Genomic DNA, 17,865 nt, shown 5'->3' with positions numbered 1-17,865 from the left:
AAGCACTTTGTAGTTCTACAATTACTGACTGTAGTCCATCTGTTTCTTTACCTACCTTTTTGCCTGCTTTCACCCTGTTTTTCAATGATCAGGACCACTACAGAGCAGGTATTATTTAGGTGGTGGATCATTCTCAGCACTGCAGTGACACTGACATGGTGGTGGTGTGTTAGTGTGTGTTGTGCTGGTTTGAGTGGATCAGACACAGCAGCGCTGCTGGAGTTTTTAAATACCGTGTCCACTCACTGTCCACTCTATTAGACACTCCTACCTAGTTGGTCCACCTTGTAGATGTAGTCAGAAACGATCGCTCATCTATTGCTGCTGTCCGAGTTGGTCAGACTCATACATTTATATAGATAGATATTATCTCTATTTTCTATTTTAAATTGCTCCTACTTTTATTTTTCTACTTATAAATCATATTATACATTTAAAAAATTTTCTACACTTTTTAAATAAAGATGAAACATTTATATTTTTGAGTAATATTTTTTTCTCTGATTACTAATGTGGCCGAGCAGTGACTAAAGCATTTCACTGCCAGTGGTTCTGTGTACGACTTTGTATGTGACTAATAACTTTGATTTGAAAAAAATAATATTAATAATAGTTCTGACCAACCTATTAAATATTATAAATGGTGAAAACTTAAAATTGGATAAAGCCCATTAATTCTTACATAAAATAAGGTTGTAATCAATTTAAAGATCATAGCAAAATCATGAATTCACAAATATTATTAAATGAATTAAAAATTAAGTGTTGCCACCTTACAGTTTCCTACAGATTATTTAATTACATTGTTTCTAAAGTTAATTATAATATTAAAAAACCCATACAAAAATAACAGTGAGGAAAAAACACACCATCACACCAGAGTTTTTGTTATGCTCTTTTTATTAGTACTGGAAAACATGTAAGGCATAATGGTAACATCACACACAGAAGCATTACAAGCTATACGGTCCTCATGACCACGTTTGTGAATCACACACGATCCAACTCGGAGTCGAGCACAGAAGCAGCGGCCCTGCAGAGGGTCTCGCATGCGTTGGAGAGAGCGGTGATGGAATAAAAATAAAAAGCGGAGGGAAAAGAAATAAACCCAGGAATAAAACGAGCTGCCGCGTCTCTGACGTGTGTGGAAGAAAAGAGTGGGTCTGCAAAATCACTGAGCGGTTAACAAAAGCTAGTCGTCGCTGATTGGTCATTGACAAAGTTCATTCTAATGTACTCGTATTAAGAAATAGGATTTTAATCTAGGGTAAAACGGATTCAACTGAAAGCCAATCATTAATGCCTTTATTTACACAGATTTTTGCATATAATGGATGGAAGAAGCCGCTTTAGGAACCTAAACCTGCTCTGAAAAGCCGTGTGCAGTCCTGCATGGACGTTTAAGTTCTGAAAATGTTACTGAAGCTGTGGTACGAACAGAGGAAGCGGTCGCTAAGACATATCCTCGTCCCATATTCTCATCTCAGTTAAAGCAGACTAACTGCCAATGGTTGCTTACTAATATGTAAACATAAAAGTCAGATGTTTATACCTCTGGTATCGAGAAAAAAGTGTTACATTTTGTGCTGTACGGCTAGACAAAACTGAGACAGAATGACTCGTCTGGAAGGAGTTCTAGAACCAGAAGAGTGATGTGGAAGAGTTGGAACAGGACCTGGTCCTAGAAATGACCTAATCTTCATCCACCTCATGTGAAGTGTATGTATGATGACCACTCACTCACTGTCTTAACAGTGCTCCCAGAGGAAACCCACTCAGACACGGGGAGAACATGCAAACCACACAGAAAGGACCCGGACCGCCCCGTGTGGGGATCGAACCCAGGACCTTCTTGGTGTGAGGCGACGGTGCTACCCACCGAGACACAGTTTACTACAGACAGCCCTGATCAATAGGAGAGACAGAAACGCACATCTGTCCAACCCTGAGAGCAAAGCCAGCTATCTAGAGTTGTCTGTGCTCTCTAGGACCACTAGTCACAGACAGCTAGAGCACCAAATAGTAGGTTAACACTTTGACTGGACAGTCATTTTCAAAGCTAAAGATTTAATCTAGCTGAGAGTTCTTTTTTTATGCATTTAGTCATATCCGATTACCCGGTTGCATTCCGGTTCCTCTACTTGCTGCTGAGCTGCACTTCTTATCGAGGAGAGTCGTAACTAACACACTAGTCTGATATGTTCAGTGGCCGAATGCTTCTTCTTTAAATACGCGAGATGGGGTCGTATGGAGAGCTGTATAGCGCACGGAGAGTGTTCTGTATAAGAAAATGACATCAAAATTTCTGACTCAGGCCATGGTTAGCCGATGTGATGGTGTCGCACTGCCTAATCTATAAAGCTCTAAGAAACCGACCTACAAACGACCTGCGGCGATGTTGTAAACATTTTACTGATCCATCAGTAAACCAGATCACACTGGGATCGACAAAGCAGCCCTTCAGCAGAAGCTCAGCTGGCGAACCAGAGAGGGCAGTTGATATATATATCGGTGTGTCTGTAAAGGAGGTATTTCGGTGTAGCGATCAGCACAGTGAGAATTGCAAGTTGGCAAGCGCCGGTAAATATCTGGGTATCAACCACACACGACAGGCACGACATCTGTTTTCTGTTGATTGGGTAAAAAAAAAAAAAAGAAAGAAATAGATTGTAATTTCATTTCATCTTTTCTTTTCTTGTTCAGTGATGTAAAGATAGTGGGGGGTAAAGCAGAGTCGGGCGCACAGTTTGGCACACTTAATCAGGATCAACACAACGTCGTTCTTCACATTTAAATAAACCGCAGCGAAGCCTTCAATTGAAATCCGAGAAACACACAAAAAAAAATAGGACTACACGACAACGATAACAACGCAAATGAAAGTGGACACCCTTTACTGTAGTGTTAGTCGGGGGGTCACGTGGTGCTTTGGGAAACAAAAGTACGTTCCACACGGAGGACACGGAGAGAAAAGAGGAGATACACAACGGAAATAAGGACCTGCAACTGAACTCCGCTCAGATTTCAGATGCGTGTCTTGTGTAAGAACACTGTCACTTTTCTTTTATTTATTTTTTCTAAGACAAGGATGGCAGAGCCACGCCTGTCCCGTCCAGGCGATTCTGGTCTGGGTTACCGCCTCCGTGCACGAAAGGGCGGTCAGCGTCTGGCAACCCAAAAATGTAATCAGGTTGAGATGAATAATAAAGAAACGAACATCTGCATATTATATTTGGTAAGCATCCGTGTGTATGCCAATGGTGTGAATTCGGAGAGGACTCCTGAGGAACGCTGGGCTGAGAGTGGGACTGCCATCCCTAGAAGTGCATTATAGCCACAAGCAGAGTGCAAATCATAAACAAACACAGGTCATTCACCAGAGAAAGAGGTGTAAGGGGGTTTGAGATGTGACTGTGGGAGGAGAGTAAGTAATGAGACGTGCTAACTCATAGCATAACAGAGGTAGAGACAGAAAAAAAAAAAAAACACACACACATTATCCAAATCTGACAACTGACCTGAGGACGGAGACACACAGCCGCACACTTGCTTGCTCACACGCGACATTCGGGCGATTCACACACGTCGCGTGAAAACCAGACTCGCAAAAAAATGGGGGTCAGAAATGATCGCAGTGCATCAGTTTTGCCAGTAGAGGCAGTAAAGCACTGAATATGGAAAAATGACTATTCCCTAAACTATGACTTGTTTGACGGCACACAGGGGGGCGAGGTTATGCCCTCGTCACCCTGGATTCTCACTAAAGCAATGCTGACGTGCATGGAAAGTAATAAACTATCAAATGAAGCAGAAAGAAAGAAAGAGAAAGCATTTAGTGTATGTATGTAAGTGTGGGAGCGAAGGGAAAGGGGGGGGCAACCCAACTGTCATCTCTAGCTGGCTAAACGCCTGTTGCTATGCCAACTAGTGACGATAAAATGCAAGAGAGCACAGCGGAGAGTGAGAGCAAACAAAACCCATCACGCTGAAACCCAGCCAATGTGCCGAAGGCCGTGGTCAGAAGGGCCTGAGCGGAATGCGCGGGATAACCTGGAATCCTGAAGGAGGCTGGGAAATAAAACAGCGCTATGTGTTTCAGCGTCTCCGCGTTAATACAATAAGCTGAGAATGTGAGACGCAGATGGTTTACTATAATCGGCGCTGCTCTGTAGAGTTCATTTGGATACTGGCAGCGACCGTCATGTTTAACGAAACGGAATAAGGATTTGATTCATACACAGTCGGAGTCATCGCATGCATGAGTACAGGCGTTCAGACTGGTGTAGTTTGAGAGACGTAAGACAGTCTGGGTCTTGCGGCATTAATTAAATGCAAGTGTTTTGAATCTTCATACAGAATATAAAAGAAAAAGCATTTTTTTTTATATTGAAGTATAAGAAAACAGATGTGTCCCACTGTTAAAGCATCTAAGTTGCATATATAATGTTACAATACAGAAATCTACACGTAGGTTCCAATTATTGCCCCGTCACCAATGAGCCACCCCTAAGAAGACAAGATGCAATCCCCTCCCCTATATTGCAATACTTGGGTTAGGTTTAAAACTGGGAGTCATTGTCTCAAGTACATTGGCATACAAGCTACCTGGGTTGACGTCTTATTTAATTACCAGATGTGCTCATGTGTACACAAGTGTCATTACATTACCGGGCAAGATGCACTGCCACCTGTTGGTGTTGATTGACAACTTGAGTTGCTTTTAGATTATGAAGGAAACGTGCAATATGCAAAACATCTGGCAACCCCGGGTGATTCTGAAATAAATATGCTTGATTTATAAGCCGATTGTGTCAAGTCGCTTCAAAACGTGGTGTAGGTAGAGCCAAGGAACATTAGATGATTACCTATACTGGTAAACTACTGGCTCAGTGGTTCAGTGAATATCCATGAGCGAGTCTGGTCAAGCGCGAAGGAGTGAATCGCCATGGCGAGGACATCAGAACGGGGGAGATGGTTAAGGGGTTTAGAAAAGGAGACAGGGCACATTCAGGTAGTCATGACAACAGCACTCTTACCCAACCCAGGCTTTCACTCGTACTCCTTAGCATGAGGAACAGCTAAATAGATATAAAGCGAGTAAGGTGTTGGTACGTTGGTATTAAAAGCATGCCGGGGGGAATGAGGAATGGCAAATGAACACATGACTGGTGTATTTGGCAGTGTAATACTGACATGGCACAGCTCAAAAGGCACACAGTCACAGAGTACAGATTACAGATTAGTAGAAGCAATTAATACTACAGTAAATTGAAATGCGTACTACAACTACTTAGCCGTGACAGGATTGTAGATCTGTTTATTTGGCGTGTTTGTATATAAGGCTGGTTGGATTGCAGATTTTAGTGTGAGATGATTTAAGGCAGGAGTAATTGCTCTGGGTTGAGCGGAGAGCTGGACTACACTTGCGTACGCACACACACACATACACTCAACACACATCCGACACAGATTCAAACGATCCCCTACTCCCAACACAAACTCGATTCACAGCCGTCAATTTTCCACCTAGCTTCGGCCCGACTCGTTTCTCAATTCTCCTCCTTCTTGGGCTCCTCTTCCTTCTTGGGCTCCTCTTCCTTCTTGGGCTCCTCCTTCTTGGGCTCCTCTTTCTTCTCCTCTTTCTTGGCCTCCTCTTTCTTTTTCTCCTCCTTCTTGTCATCCTTCTTGGTCTCTTCTTTCTTCTTCTCATCCTTCTTCTTGTCCTCTTTCTTCTTTTCCTCCTTCTTCTCCTTCTCGTCTTTTTTGGCCTCTTCCTTCTTGGGCTCCTCTTTCATGGGCTCGGTGGTGAGGACGATCTTGCCGATGTTGTTCCTCTCCTGCATCCTGCGCATGGCATCGCCGACCTGGACGGGAAGACAGAGAATCGAAAATGAAGTCAGCGAGAGAGAGAGAGAGAGAGAGAGAGAGAAGCCTGTTGATCCATCTGCAGTGGAGAGATTATTGAACAAGCTGCTGGTCTAATCTAATACTGGACCAGGCTTACTCATTCACTCATACTGATGGGAAACTAGGGGCGGGACAAATCGCAATAATTATGTCATGATACTTTACTGAAAGAGACTTGGGTGTTGTCGGTACTTTCTAAAGACTGACCAATTAGATATTTAAGCATAATTATATTATTATACAAACAGCAAACATGCTTTTTATATAATGATATAGTTCAAGATAGAGCTAGATTAATTGGCCAGATGCTTGTTTAACAAACTATTTCTAAATGACGAGCATTAATAAAGTACTCTACTGTATACGGTATATTTTGTATACTACGAGGAATCTTCAAAAAGTATCCACACTTTTACTCTTCCACACTCACAAACAGTGAGGACATGAGGAGTAGTAACTGGTCGTGTCTGAGAGACTGAGAGAGAGCTTATAGTCCGGATTTAGCCCCATCCGATTTCCAGCTTTTTTTGGATGCTCAGAGAAGCATTAAGGGGAAGAAGATTTTCATGTGATAATGATGTGAAAGCAGCGGTGCATCAGTGGCTACGCTCTTAACCAAAAGCATTTTTTGCTGATGGTATTAAAAAGTTGGTACGACGCTGGGAAAAATGCATCAGAAGGTGATGATGTAGAAAAATAGAGTTAAAAAAGTGCGGAAACTTTTTGAAGAACCCCGATCAGCCATAACATTAAAACCACCTCTTTGTTTCTACACTCACTGTCCATTTTATCAGCTCCACTTACCATATAGAAGCACTTTGTAGTTCTACAATTACTGACTGTAGTCCATTTGTTTCTCTACATACTTTTTTAACCTGCTTTCACCCTGTTCATCAATGGTCAGCACCCCCACAGGACCACTACAGAGCAGGTATTATTTGGGTGGTGGATCATTCTCAGAACTGCAGTGACACTGAGTGGATAAGACACAGCAGCGCTGCTGCTCCACCAACCAAAAACATCCAGCCAACAGCACCCCATGGGCAGTGACCTGTGACCACTGATGAAGGTCTAGAAGATGACCAACTCAAACAGCAGCAATAGATGAGCGATTGTCTCTGACTTTACATCTACAAGGTGGACCAACTAGGTAGGAGTGGACTGTGAGTGGACGCGATATTTAAAAACTCCAGCAGCACTGCTGTGTCTGATCCACTCATACCAGCACAACACACACTAACACACCACCACCATGTCAGTGTCACTGCAGTGCTGAGAATAATACCTACTCTGTAGTGGTCCTCAGAGAGTCCTGACCATTGAAGAACAGCATGAAAGGGGGCTAACAAGGCATGCAGAGAAACAGATGGACTACAGTCAGTAATTGTAGAACTACAAAGTGCTTCTACATGGTAAGTGGAGCTGATAAAATGGACAGTGAGTGTAGAGTGTAAATATACTGTATATACATATACAACTTGGACGTTTTTTCTTATAATACCCTGGTATTTAAACTATATTTATACTGTTATATTTTGTATACTGTATATTGTGTATATGCACAACATATATTTGCTATATTTTACTTTTTTAATTACATTATTTTTAGCATTTGTTTTGTTCTTTTCCCTATTTTGTTAAAGTTACTGGAGACCTTAATTTGCCCAGGATAATTTAAAAAATCTGTCTGTCTGTCTACATATTGACATACTAAGGGGTCTATTTGGCACTGTGATAACAATAAATTACCACAGTAATAAATAAATGTATATTTATTTTACACTATCTTTAACATTTTGCTGGTAAGATTTACAAGCCAATCTTATGAACTAACATACATGCACGACAATAAAAAAAAAATCCTTTTAAGTACTGTGATACATTCTCTCGACCACACTCTCTTTTACCTTCACTTCTCTCACCCAGTCATTCACCTCTCTCATACCACAACGCCTAGCAACCAACGCCATGGCAACAAAGAGACATCTCCTAGCAACTGAAGAAGCCTGACCCTGACTGATGACTAACTGCTCGCTGCATAGGTGGGGACAGATAGGGAGAGAGGGGGTGTGTGGGTGTTTGTGGGGGGGCTTATTTAATCATTAATTAAAAAGGAAATGAAAAATAATAAACCCTGCACAGAGCAATGTTTTAATATTGCAGAAGTGGATGGTGAGTATTGTTTGGCATCCGTAATTAACTTAAACATGATGGTAAAATTACCTAATTAACTTGCATTGGCGCATCTGGTCTGCCCACTAGACCTGGCACATTTTTTTTGTGGCGGATTCCCTTCCTGACACAACCCTTATATTTTTATCTGGGCTTGGTACAAGCACTGAGAGACAAGTACCAATCATTTTCATGCAGACATAAAGCACCACCGAGATTTGAACTCCAGTTCCCCAGATCTCAGAGCTAGAGTACTTTATTGGTGTGCCACCCAAGTGCCCATCCTGCTAGGGGTTGCCAGAGCAGATCATTGAAACGCTCATTTAATCAGGCACAGGTTTTACTGTGGAGTGTTACGTCTTGCCCTTCAAGACGTAACACTCCTGTTTATCTAAGCTTGGGACTAAGTGTGCCGGGATGCCAGACATACAGCACCACCAATATTTGAACCCCAGTTCCCCAGATCTCAGCTGTAACAAGCTAGAGTACTTTACTGCTGTGCCACCCAAGTGCCTATCCCGCTAGAGGTCGCCAGAGTGGATCATTCGACTGCTTATTTAATTAGGCTCAGGTTTTATGCTGGATGTCCTCAGGACACAACACTCCTATTTATCCAGGTTTGGGACCAAGGGTGCCGGGGTGCCAGGATGTGCCTAGGCTGTTTCAGCTATTAGCCAATCAAGGTAGCACAGACACAAAGCATCACAGAGGTTTGAACCCTAGTTCCCCAGATCTCAGCAGTAACGGGATAAATTACTTTACTGCTGCGCCACCCAAGTGCCTATCCCGCTAGGCGTTGCCAGAGCAGATCATTCAAATGCTTGTATACTTTTACGCTGGATTCCCTCAGGATGCAACATTCCTATTTATCCAGGCTTGGGACTAAGGGTGCCAGGGTGTGGCTAGGCTGTTTCAGCTATTAGCCAATCATGTCCACAGAAACATAAAGCACAGCAGAGATTTGAACCCCAGATCCCAGTGGTAGTAGGCTAGAGTACTTCACTGCTGCGCCACCCAAGTTACTATCCCGCTAGGGGTTGCCAGAGTGGATCATTTGACTGCTTATGTAATTAGGCTCAGGTTTTATGCTCGATGCCCTCAGGATGCAACATTCCTATTTATCCAGGCTTGGGACTAAGGGTGCCGGGGTGTGACTAGGCTGTTTTAGATATTAGCCAATCACGTCCATGCAACCATAAAGCACCCCAGACCCCCAGGTCCCAGCAGTACTGGGCTAGAGTACTTTACTGCTGCACCACCCAAGTGCCTATCCCACTAGGGGTTGCCAGAGCAGATCATTCAAATGCTTATTTAATTAAGCACCGGTTTTATGCTGGATGCCCTCAGATTGCAACATTCCTATTTATCCAGGTTTGAGACAGGTGCCAGGATGTGCCCACCCCCATTTCGATCCACCAGTTATTCACCATTTGAACAGACGTTACAACAGGTTAATCATCAAACCGTGTTGAACTACAGACTCTCCCGCTGTGATTACTCTCGCTTTAAAACATGGGCAGATTAATCCACACACTTTAGCGAGCAATCCCGTAGCTCTTCGGTATCTGTGCAAACCACCGTGTTTATCTTCACTGCAAACAACTTCATGGCCATCAGGCCCTTTCTGACCATCTCTTTACCAAACAGAGAGGGTTTCCATAGCAACAAGCCAGAGAATTGCAGAGTAAATGAGCCAAAAGAGAAAGAGAGAATGAAGTACAAGAGGTAGGATGACGGGCAGAACAGGAATTTTTATCAAAGCAAAGGAAAAAAAAAAAAAAGGAATAAGTAAATGAATAGGAAGCCTAAAGCTTTATTACTCTCTTATTTATGCACTAAATAGACACAAAATCCATAAAGGTCAGGGCAGGCACGTGCCTTTCCCATGACAAGTAATGCCAGCCAAGCATATACGTATAAGCCGAGGCTCATGAAATGACAGTGGGCAGATTAATGACCTTGGAGAAAGTTACTTTCCACCCACTTTCAATCGCATGATTGCGGCTGCTGGTCACCCACTGATAGGAAGGACAAAACACGAGAGCACAACCAATCGGCTCCCAATCAACACCCTGTAGCATCATCATTGATTGAACTTGCAGTGTCTTTATACTGCTGGGCCACTCAGAAACCAAAATACACTGCTCAAAAAAATGAAGGGAACACTTAAATCATACATCGGATCTCGATGAACAAGAGCAAAATGACATAACAGTCAATGGAAACCAAAATCAGCAACCCATGGAGGGCTGGACCCAAATTCATACCGAAAATCAAAGCAAAACATTGAAATCATAGGCTCATCCAATTTCCGTGAATTTCATCAAAGCAACTCATAATGTTACTCAGTATTCAGGTCTGAGGAAAGTGAGGACCAGTCAATGGCATCAACGCCTTCATCGTCCAGGAACTGCCTACATACTCTGGCCAGGGGAACCCAGGGCACACTGCACCAGCGTAAGGCCCGACAATGGCTCTGAGGATTTCATCATGGTATCTAACAGCATTCAGGGTGCCGTCGGCCCTCACATGGAGGTTTGTGCGCCCCTCCAAGGATATGCCTCCCCAGACCATCACTGACCTACCACCAAATCGTTCATCTTGAATAATGTTGCAGGCAGGCGCATAGTGCGCAGAGGTCGCCAACTTTATGCAGACTCAATCGCTACAGACCTCCAAACTTCATGTGGCCTTCAGATTAGCTCAAGAACAGTGCGTAGAGAGCTTCATGGAATGGGTTTCCCTGGCCGAGCAGCTGCATCCAAGCCTTACATCACCGAGTGCAATGCAAAGCATCGGATGCAGTAGTGTAAAGCACGCCGCCACTGGACTCTAGAGCAGTGGAGACGTGTTCTCTGGAGCGACGAATCACGCTTCTCCGTCTGGGTTTGGCGGTCGCCAGGAGATCGGTACTTGTCTGACTGCACTGTGCCAAGTGTGAAGTTTGGTGGAGGGGGGATTATGGTGTGGGGTTGTTCTTCAGGAGTTGGGCCCCTTAGTCGACCCCTTAGTTCCAGCAGCCGCCCAGCCCAGTCGGAAGGCAGAGCTGAGATTCGATACGATGTATTCGAAACCCCAACTCTGGTGTGCTAGCGTACTTTACCGTGTTAATACACGTCATCAAGTGACTACTTAGTTTGTGTTGCAGTCCGGAAGTTTCACTCGTGTTCTTTATCAACATTATATGACCGAAAATTAACCTTGGGTATAAGTTATTATGGCTTAAAAAAATGCTGAATATGAAGGCCAGTTGTACATGGCTGGGTGTCTTGTGTGCAGCTTCAGGGAAAACAAACTTTCAACAAAGAGGACTCTAGAGCAACTGGTTCTCTGCAGCTGTGTGTCCTACTTATAAAACATTCATTTAAACAAATTGTGTACTAAAGTTTAAAATGCTGTTTGTTGAATTGGTGCATTAAATTGGTGCAGTGTTTTAGGAGAAAAGACATAAACAGAGCCTTTTTTGCACTCACTTTCTGCACCATATAAAAGCACTTTGTAGTTCTACAATTACTGACTGTAGTCCATCTGTTCTCTGCATGCTTTGTTAGCCCCCTTTCATGCTGCTCCTTAATGGTCAGGACCCTCCCAGGACCACTACAGAGCAGGTATTACTTAGGCGGTCGGTCATTCAGAGCACTGCAGTGACACTGACATGGTGGTGGTGTGTTAGTGTGTGTTGTGCTGGTATGAGTGGATAAGACAGCAGTGCTGCTGGAGTTTTTAAACACCTCACTGTCACTGCTGGACTGAGAATAGTCCACCAACCTCCTGTGACCACTGATGAAGGTCTAGAAGATGACCAACTCAAACAGCAGCAATAGATGAGCGATAGTCTCTGACTTTACATCTACAAGGTAGGAGTGTCTAATAGAGTGGACAGTGAGTGGACAGTATTTAAAAACTCCAGCAGCGCTGCTGTGTCTGATCCACTCATACCAGCACAACACACACTAACACACCACCACCATGTCAGTGTCACTGCAGTGCTGAGAATGATCCACCACCTAAATAATACCTGCTCTGTAGTGGTCCTGTGGGGGTCCTGATCATTGAAGAACAGCATGAAAGGGGGCTAACAAAGCAGACTACAGTCAGTAATTGTAGAACTACAAAGTGCTACTATATGGTAAGTGGAGCTGATAAAATGGACAGTGTGTAGAAACAAAGAGGTGGTTTTAATGTTGTGGCTGTATAATGAACGCCCTTTTATTTCTAAGGTAAGTACAAACTACGTAAAACAACTTTAAATTAAGCCCAATTTGGCAAAAAAATCCTGAATCTGGCAACCAGGCGTATAGCGCCAGTGGCGTCAACCAGGCGAGGTGAATAGCGCCAGTGCCCTCTGCTGTTTAAAGTGAATATCGATTCGTTTTACATTTTTGAATCGGTTATTAACTGTCTTGTGGTGCATCGTTACATCCCCACTATTAACGATTCTATATTACATCCGCGTCCCCACAACGGGCGGAACTTGTCATAAAGTAAGCAATAAAAAAGCCTATTCATTCAGTGGGAAAATGTGATTGGTCAAATTTAATTGCTTTGGACCTCTGAGAATCTATAGCTGGACCAGCGTTCTTTGGTCACCAGTATCAGACAAAGGGGCTTTTTAAATCTTTTTTAATCTAAACCTTCACAAACTGAATAGGCAGGTATGAAGGATTCATTTGCTTGGCACAGCGGGATAAACCGCTAGGCCACCAGCGCTGAGATTCTGAGCTCCCGGGTTCTAATCTTGGCTCTGATATCGGTCGGCTGGGCGCCCTCAGACAGGCACTATTAGCTAATGCCTCCAGCAGACAAAATTGGCTTTCAGTCAGTTGGGTGAGAAAGACCGAACTAAGGGGTGGGGTTATTGCTGTGTAAGGACCTTGGTTGCCCAGGGCTCCTGTCCGGAAAGTGGAGGAGCGCAGAGCTTGAGGCGTGGCTCTCCGTACGCAAATCCACCCATGTATGGGTGAACGAGAAGGGATTGGTGGACTGTGCATACGTCTGAATATTGACTGATTTTATTGGTCAAAAAATATATAATTTAATAATTCTGCTTAGGGTGGCACGGTGGCTAAGTGGGTAGCACTGTCGCCTCACAGCAAGAAGGTCCTGGGTTCGATCACCAGGTGGGGCGGGGTCCTGGTCCTTTCTGTGCGGAGTTTGCATGTTCTCCCCGTGTCTGCGTGGGTTTCCTCCGGGAGGTCCGGTTTCCTCCCACAGTCCAAAAACATGCAGTCAGGTTAATTGGAGACACTGAATTGCCCTACAGGTAAGTGTGTGTGTGTGTGTATGTGTGTGTATATATATATATATATATATATATATATATATATATATGTGTGTGTGTGTGTGTGTGTGTGTGTGTGTGTGTGTGTGTGTGTATATGTGTGTATATGTGTGTGTGTATATGTGTGTCTTTCCTGCGATGGACTGGCGCCCCGTCCAGGTTGTTATTACTGTGCGCTCACTGACAAGCTGGGATAGGCTCCAGCAACCAGGCGTATAGCGCCAGTGACGTCAACCAGGCGAGGTGTATAGCGCCAGTGCCCTCTGCTGCTTAAAGTGAATATCGATTCATTATACATGTCAAATCGATTTGACATGTGGAATTTTTGAATCGGTTATTAACTGTCTTGTGGTGCATCGTTACATCCCCACTATTAACGATTCTATATTACATCCGCGTCTCCACGATGGGCGGAACTTGTCATAAAGTAAGCAATAAAAAAGCCTATTCATTCAGAGGGAAAATGTGATTGGTCAAATTTAAGTGCTCTGGACATCTGAGGATCTATAGCTGGACTTCCCCCCCCCCCCCCGACAACCAGGTGTATAGCGCCAGTGACGTCAACCAGGTGTATAGCAAGGTGTATAATTCTGCTTAAAGTGCTATTTAATTAAATCAACCAATAAAAACAAGGGCACTGAGTAATCCTTATGGCTTGTAACAAATTGCCATACACACACACTGTACTGCACATGTCACAAAACTAGCTTTCATGTTGTACGCACATATACGCACCTGTTCGAGGTGGTAGGTGGAGTCGATGCGGGGTTTGATCTTGCCCTGCTGGTACAGATCCAGCACGGCCTTCATGACCCCCGAGAGAAGCTCCGACTCGGAGTCCAGGTAGCCCAGATGGAAGCCGCAAACTGAGCGGTTGCTCTGGATCAGACTCAGAGTGTGAACAGAGAACTGTTGGTACCAGGTCTTGGCCACTGCAAACAGGTTTTTCTTCTGACCGGACAGCATGTTGGCCGCGCCTGAGAAAAGCAGACCATAATGAGCTTTGTTAGCTTAATAAACTGTTGTTATAAAGTGTTACTATGGATAACTAACTAAGCTTTTTGTATATACTGATCAGCAATAACATTAAAACCACCTCCTTGTTTCTACACACACTGTCCATTTTATCAGCTCCACTTACCATATAGGAGCACTTTGTAGTTCTACAATTACTGACTATAGTCCATCTGTTTCTCTGCATGCTTTGTTAGCCCCCTTTAATGCTGTTCTTCAATGGTCAGGACTCATTACAGAGCAGGTATTATTTAGGTGGTGGATCATTCTCAGCACTGCAGTGAAACTGACATGGTGGTGTGTTAGTGTGTGTTGTGCTGGTATGAGTGGTTTTTAAAAACACCTCACTGTCACTGCTGGACTGAGAATAGTCTGCCCCGTGGGCAGCGTCCTGTGACCAATGATGAAGGTCTAGAAGATGACCAACTCAAACAGCAGCAACAGATGAGCGTTCACCTCTGAGGTGGATCAACTATCAACTACTAGATAGTATGACAGTGAGTAGACACGGTATTTAAAAACTCCAGCAGCGCTGCTGTGTCTGATCCACTCATACCAGCACAACACACACTAACACACCACCACCATGTCAGTGTCAGTGCAGTGCTCAGAATGATCCACCACCTAAATAATATCTACTCTGTGGTGGTCCTGACCATTGAAGAACAGGGTGAAATCAGTTAAAAAAGTATGCAGAGAAACAGATGGACTACAGTCGGCAATTGTAGAACTACAAAGTGCTACTATATGGTAAGTGGAGCTGATAAAATGTACAGTAAGGAAAACATCAGTCAGCGGTGGCATCTGACCTGAAAACAGCTGGCTTCTATTTCCTGTTAATATTAAATGTAAAAGCTAAACAAAACAATTTCACTTTACTGAAGCAAACTGGTTCCATTTGGCTCAAATCTTCGAGACAACAAGCAAATAAGCAAATAAGAAATGGCATTTTGACACGGAGTGAAATACGCCCGCCACAAATTTGTTGCTTTTGCAGTTAATTTAGAAAATAGATTACGCCCATGAATGAGGCCAGTGTGCGCGCTGCATGCGGTGTGTGCGCGTGTGTTATGTGGGTAAGCGTATTACTAAATGAATTCTAGTTTCTGAATTGGAAGTGTGTGCTCTAAACATGCATGAATAAGAGCTTGTGTGAGATGAATCTCTGTCTGACTGATAAGCCACTGTTTCCACCGATGAGTTTTGGTCATTTCTGAACTGTTACGTCGTCCGCACAGTTTACCCGTCAGCCCTCCCATCCCTCACTGCAGGATTTTTCAAATGACCCACATTTTCCATTTATTTTTACTGCGATCCAGAACACACAAACGATGCATCAAATCGAAATATACTTAATTAATAAAAATAGTACCAATCTGATCCCACTGTGGTTTACAAGACGTAAAGTAAAGCCTCCACAAGGGGGCGAACTTCTGTTGGTGGAAGTTTGAGATAAGTGATTTTTCATATGGTTCTCCTCCTGCCAACTGGCCAGCTTTTTCATACCCTGCTCTTCTGCAATGCCCTGGTATCCAGAATAGAGTTTTATCATGCCCTGTATTTTGATTATCGTGGGGTGTTTGGCTGTGTGTGTCATTTGTGCCTCAAGGCATGATTTGCAGTCTGTATATACACCATATTGCCAAAAGTATTCACTCATCCATCAAAATCATTGAATTCAGGTGTTCTAATCACCTCCATGGCCACAGGTGTATAAAACCAAGCACCTAGGCATGCAGACTGCTTCTACAAACATTAGTGAAAGAATGGGTCGCTCTCAGGAGCTCAGTGAATTCCAGCGTGGTACCGTGATAGGATGCCACCTGTGCAACAAGTCCAGTCGTGAAATCTCCTCGCTACTAAATATTCCACAGTCGACTGTCAGTGGTATTATAACAAAGTGGAAGCGATTGGGAACGACAGCAACTCAGCCACGAAGTGATAGCCATGTAAAATGACAGAGCGGGGTCAGCGGATGCTGAGGCGCATGGTGCGCAGAGGTCACCAGAGTCAATCAGTACAGACCTCCAAACTTCATGTGGCCTTCAGATTAGCTCAAGAACAGTGCGTAGAGAGCTTCATGGAATGGGTTCCCATGGCCGAGCAGCTGCATCCAAGCCTTACATCAACAGTGCAGTGGTGTAAAGCACGCTGTCACTGGACTCTAGAGCAGTGGAGACGTGTTCTCTGGAGCGACGAATCACGCTTCTCCGTCTGGCAATCCGATGGAGTCTGGGTTTGGCGGTTGCCAGGAGAACGGTACTTGTCTGACTGCATTGGGGGATTATGGTGTGGGACTGTTATTCAGGAGTTGAGCTCGGCCCCTTAGTTCCAGTGAAAGGAACTCTTAATGCTTCAGCATACCAAGAGATTTTGGACAATTTCAAACTTCAACCGCTTTAAACGAGTGTAGAGTGCATAGATGAAAAAGGGTTGAGCTAAGGGCTGCACGCAGGTTGGAGGAGGCGTGAGCAGCAATATACCCACCTCGACTGCAATCAGGGATCCCCCAGCAGCAAACGACAATTAACTAAGCTAAAAAAATGGGAGAAAATAATGTGCACTATGAGGCGGTCCTAGCAATCCTACGGCAATTCAGTTAGCAATCGGTTAGTCAAAATGTCTAAAAGCAGCTAAAACACGACTCAAATAACGGAGTTTGGAAAACTTCCAACTGATTCTGTGGACGCAGAAGGGGGGTGTCAAAACACGGATGAGAATTTGCGTCTTTGATACAGAACATGAAGCCTCGCACTGTCACTGGATGTTCTAGGTTTAAATTCAACCAATAAGGTAGGTCTTATACATGTGTTTGAGACTTTCATTAAGAAAGAAATTTGCCCTCTCACCCTTATGCCTCTATCTTGCCCCCCACACTCACACAAAGCATTGACTGAGTCAGGCCGAGTGTTGGACCTGACCCAGTCCGCTACATTCAGACACAGTCCGGGTTCTGGGGCAGATAGAGGACCCATTGTTCGGCTTCGCTGCAATGATGCTGATAAGCCCAAAAAGGAGGGGGGGTGTGAGAAAGAGGGAGGATAGAAGAGGTACACAATAGTGCTGTGTTGTTTGGTAAACTTGTTATACGCATGAAGATTTTTACTATGTGGGTTAAACAAGGTGCTTGTGTGTGGTGAGCGCATGTCGATCATGCATGTTTATCCTACACAATCAGCTGAGGCCTACACTTCCTCTGCATTAATGTAATGCCATAATGAGCCGTTTCACCACTGAATGCTTGGTCAGCACAGAAACAGGGTTTGCGCTTTGCTCAGCGATGTGCTTGAACTGTGCGGTAAAACGTCATCAAAGCGTGCATATGAGACGAATCTGCATCTGTGTGAAATAACAATCAAATCCACTCTGAATGTGTCCACATGTATCTGTGTTTAGCTGTATTTTACTTACTGTGTTTCACTTTTAAACTTGTGTTATAGCTCGGGGTGCTGAGAAACGCTGAGAATCAGCTTTTCCGAGCGAGTCTAAAA

The 17,865-nt window shown here is 43.9% G+C and overlaps 1 protein-coding gene across 1 annotated transcript in view; it reads right to left on the bottom strand.

The window, feature by feature from the left end:
- Window positions 1–882: 882 nt before the first annotated feature.
- Window positions 883–17,865, bottom strand: part of vat1 (vesicle amine transport 1) — a 76,480-nt gene continuing 59,497 nt past the window's right edge. Inside the window, exons 5-6 of the mRNA XM_062984922.1 lie at window positions 14,096–14,337; window positions 883–5,864 (exon numbers count right to left, since the gene is read on the bottom strand). Of these exons, the coding sequence (XP_062840992.1) occupies window positions 5,550–5,864; window positions 14,096–14,337 (557 nt within the window). The 3' untranslated portion in view covers window positions 883–5,549. The remainder of the gene's footprint in view (window positions 5,865–14,095; window positions 14,338–17,865) is intronic.

The sequence above is a fragment of the Trichomycterus rosablanca genome, chromosome 22, assembly GCF_030014385.1.
Source record: "Trichomycterus rosablanca isolate fTriRos1 chromosome 22, fTriRos1.hap1, whole genome shotgun sequence".
Lineage (NCBI taxonomy): Eukaryota > Metazoa > Chordata > Actinopteri > Siluriformes > Trichomycteridae > Trichomycterus > Trichomycterus rosablanca.
This window is presented reverse-complemented; position numbering and strand designations above follow the sequence as displayed.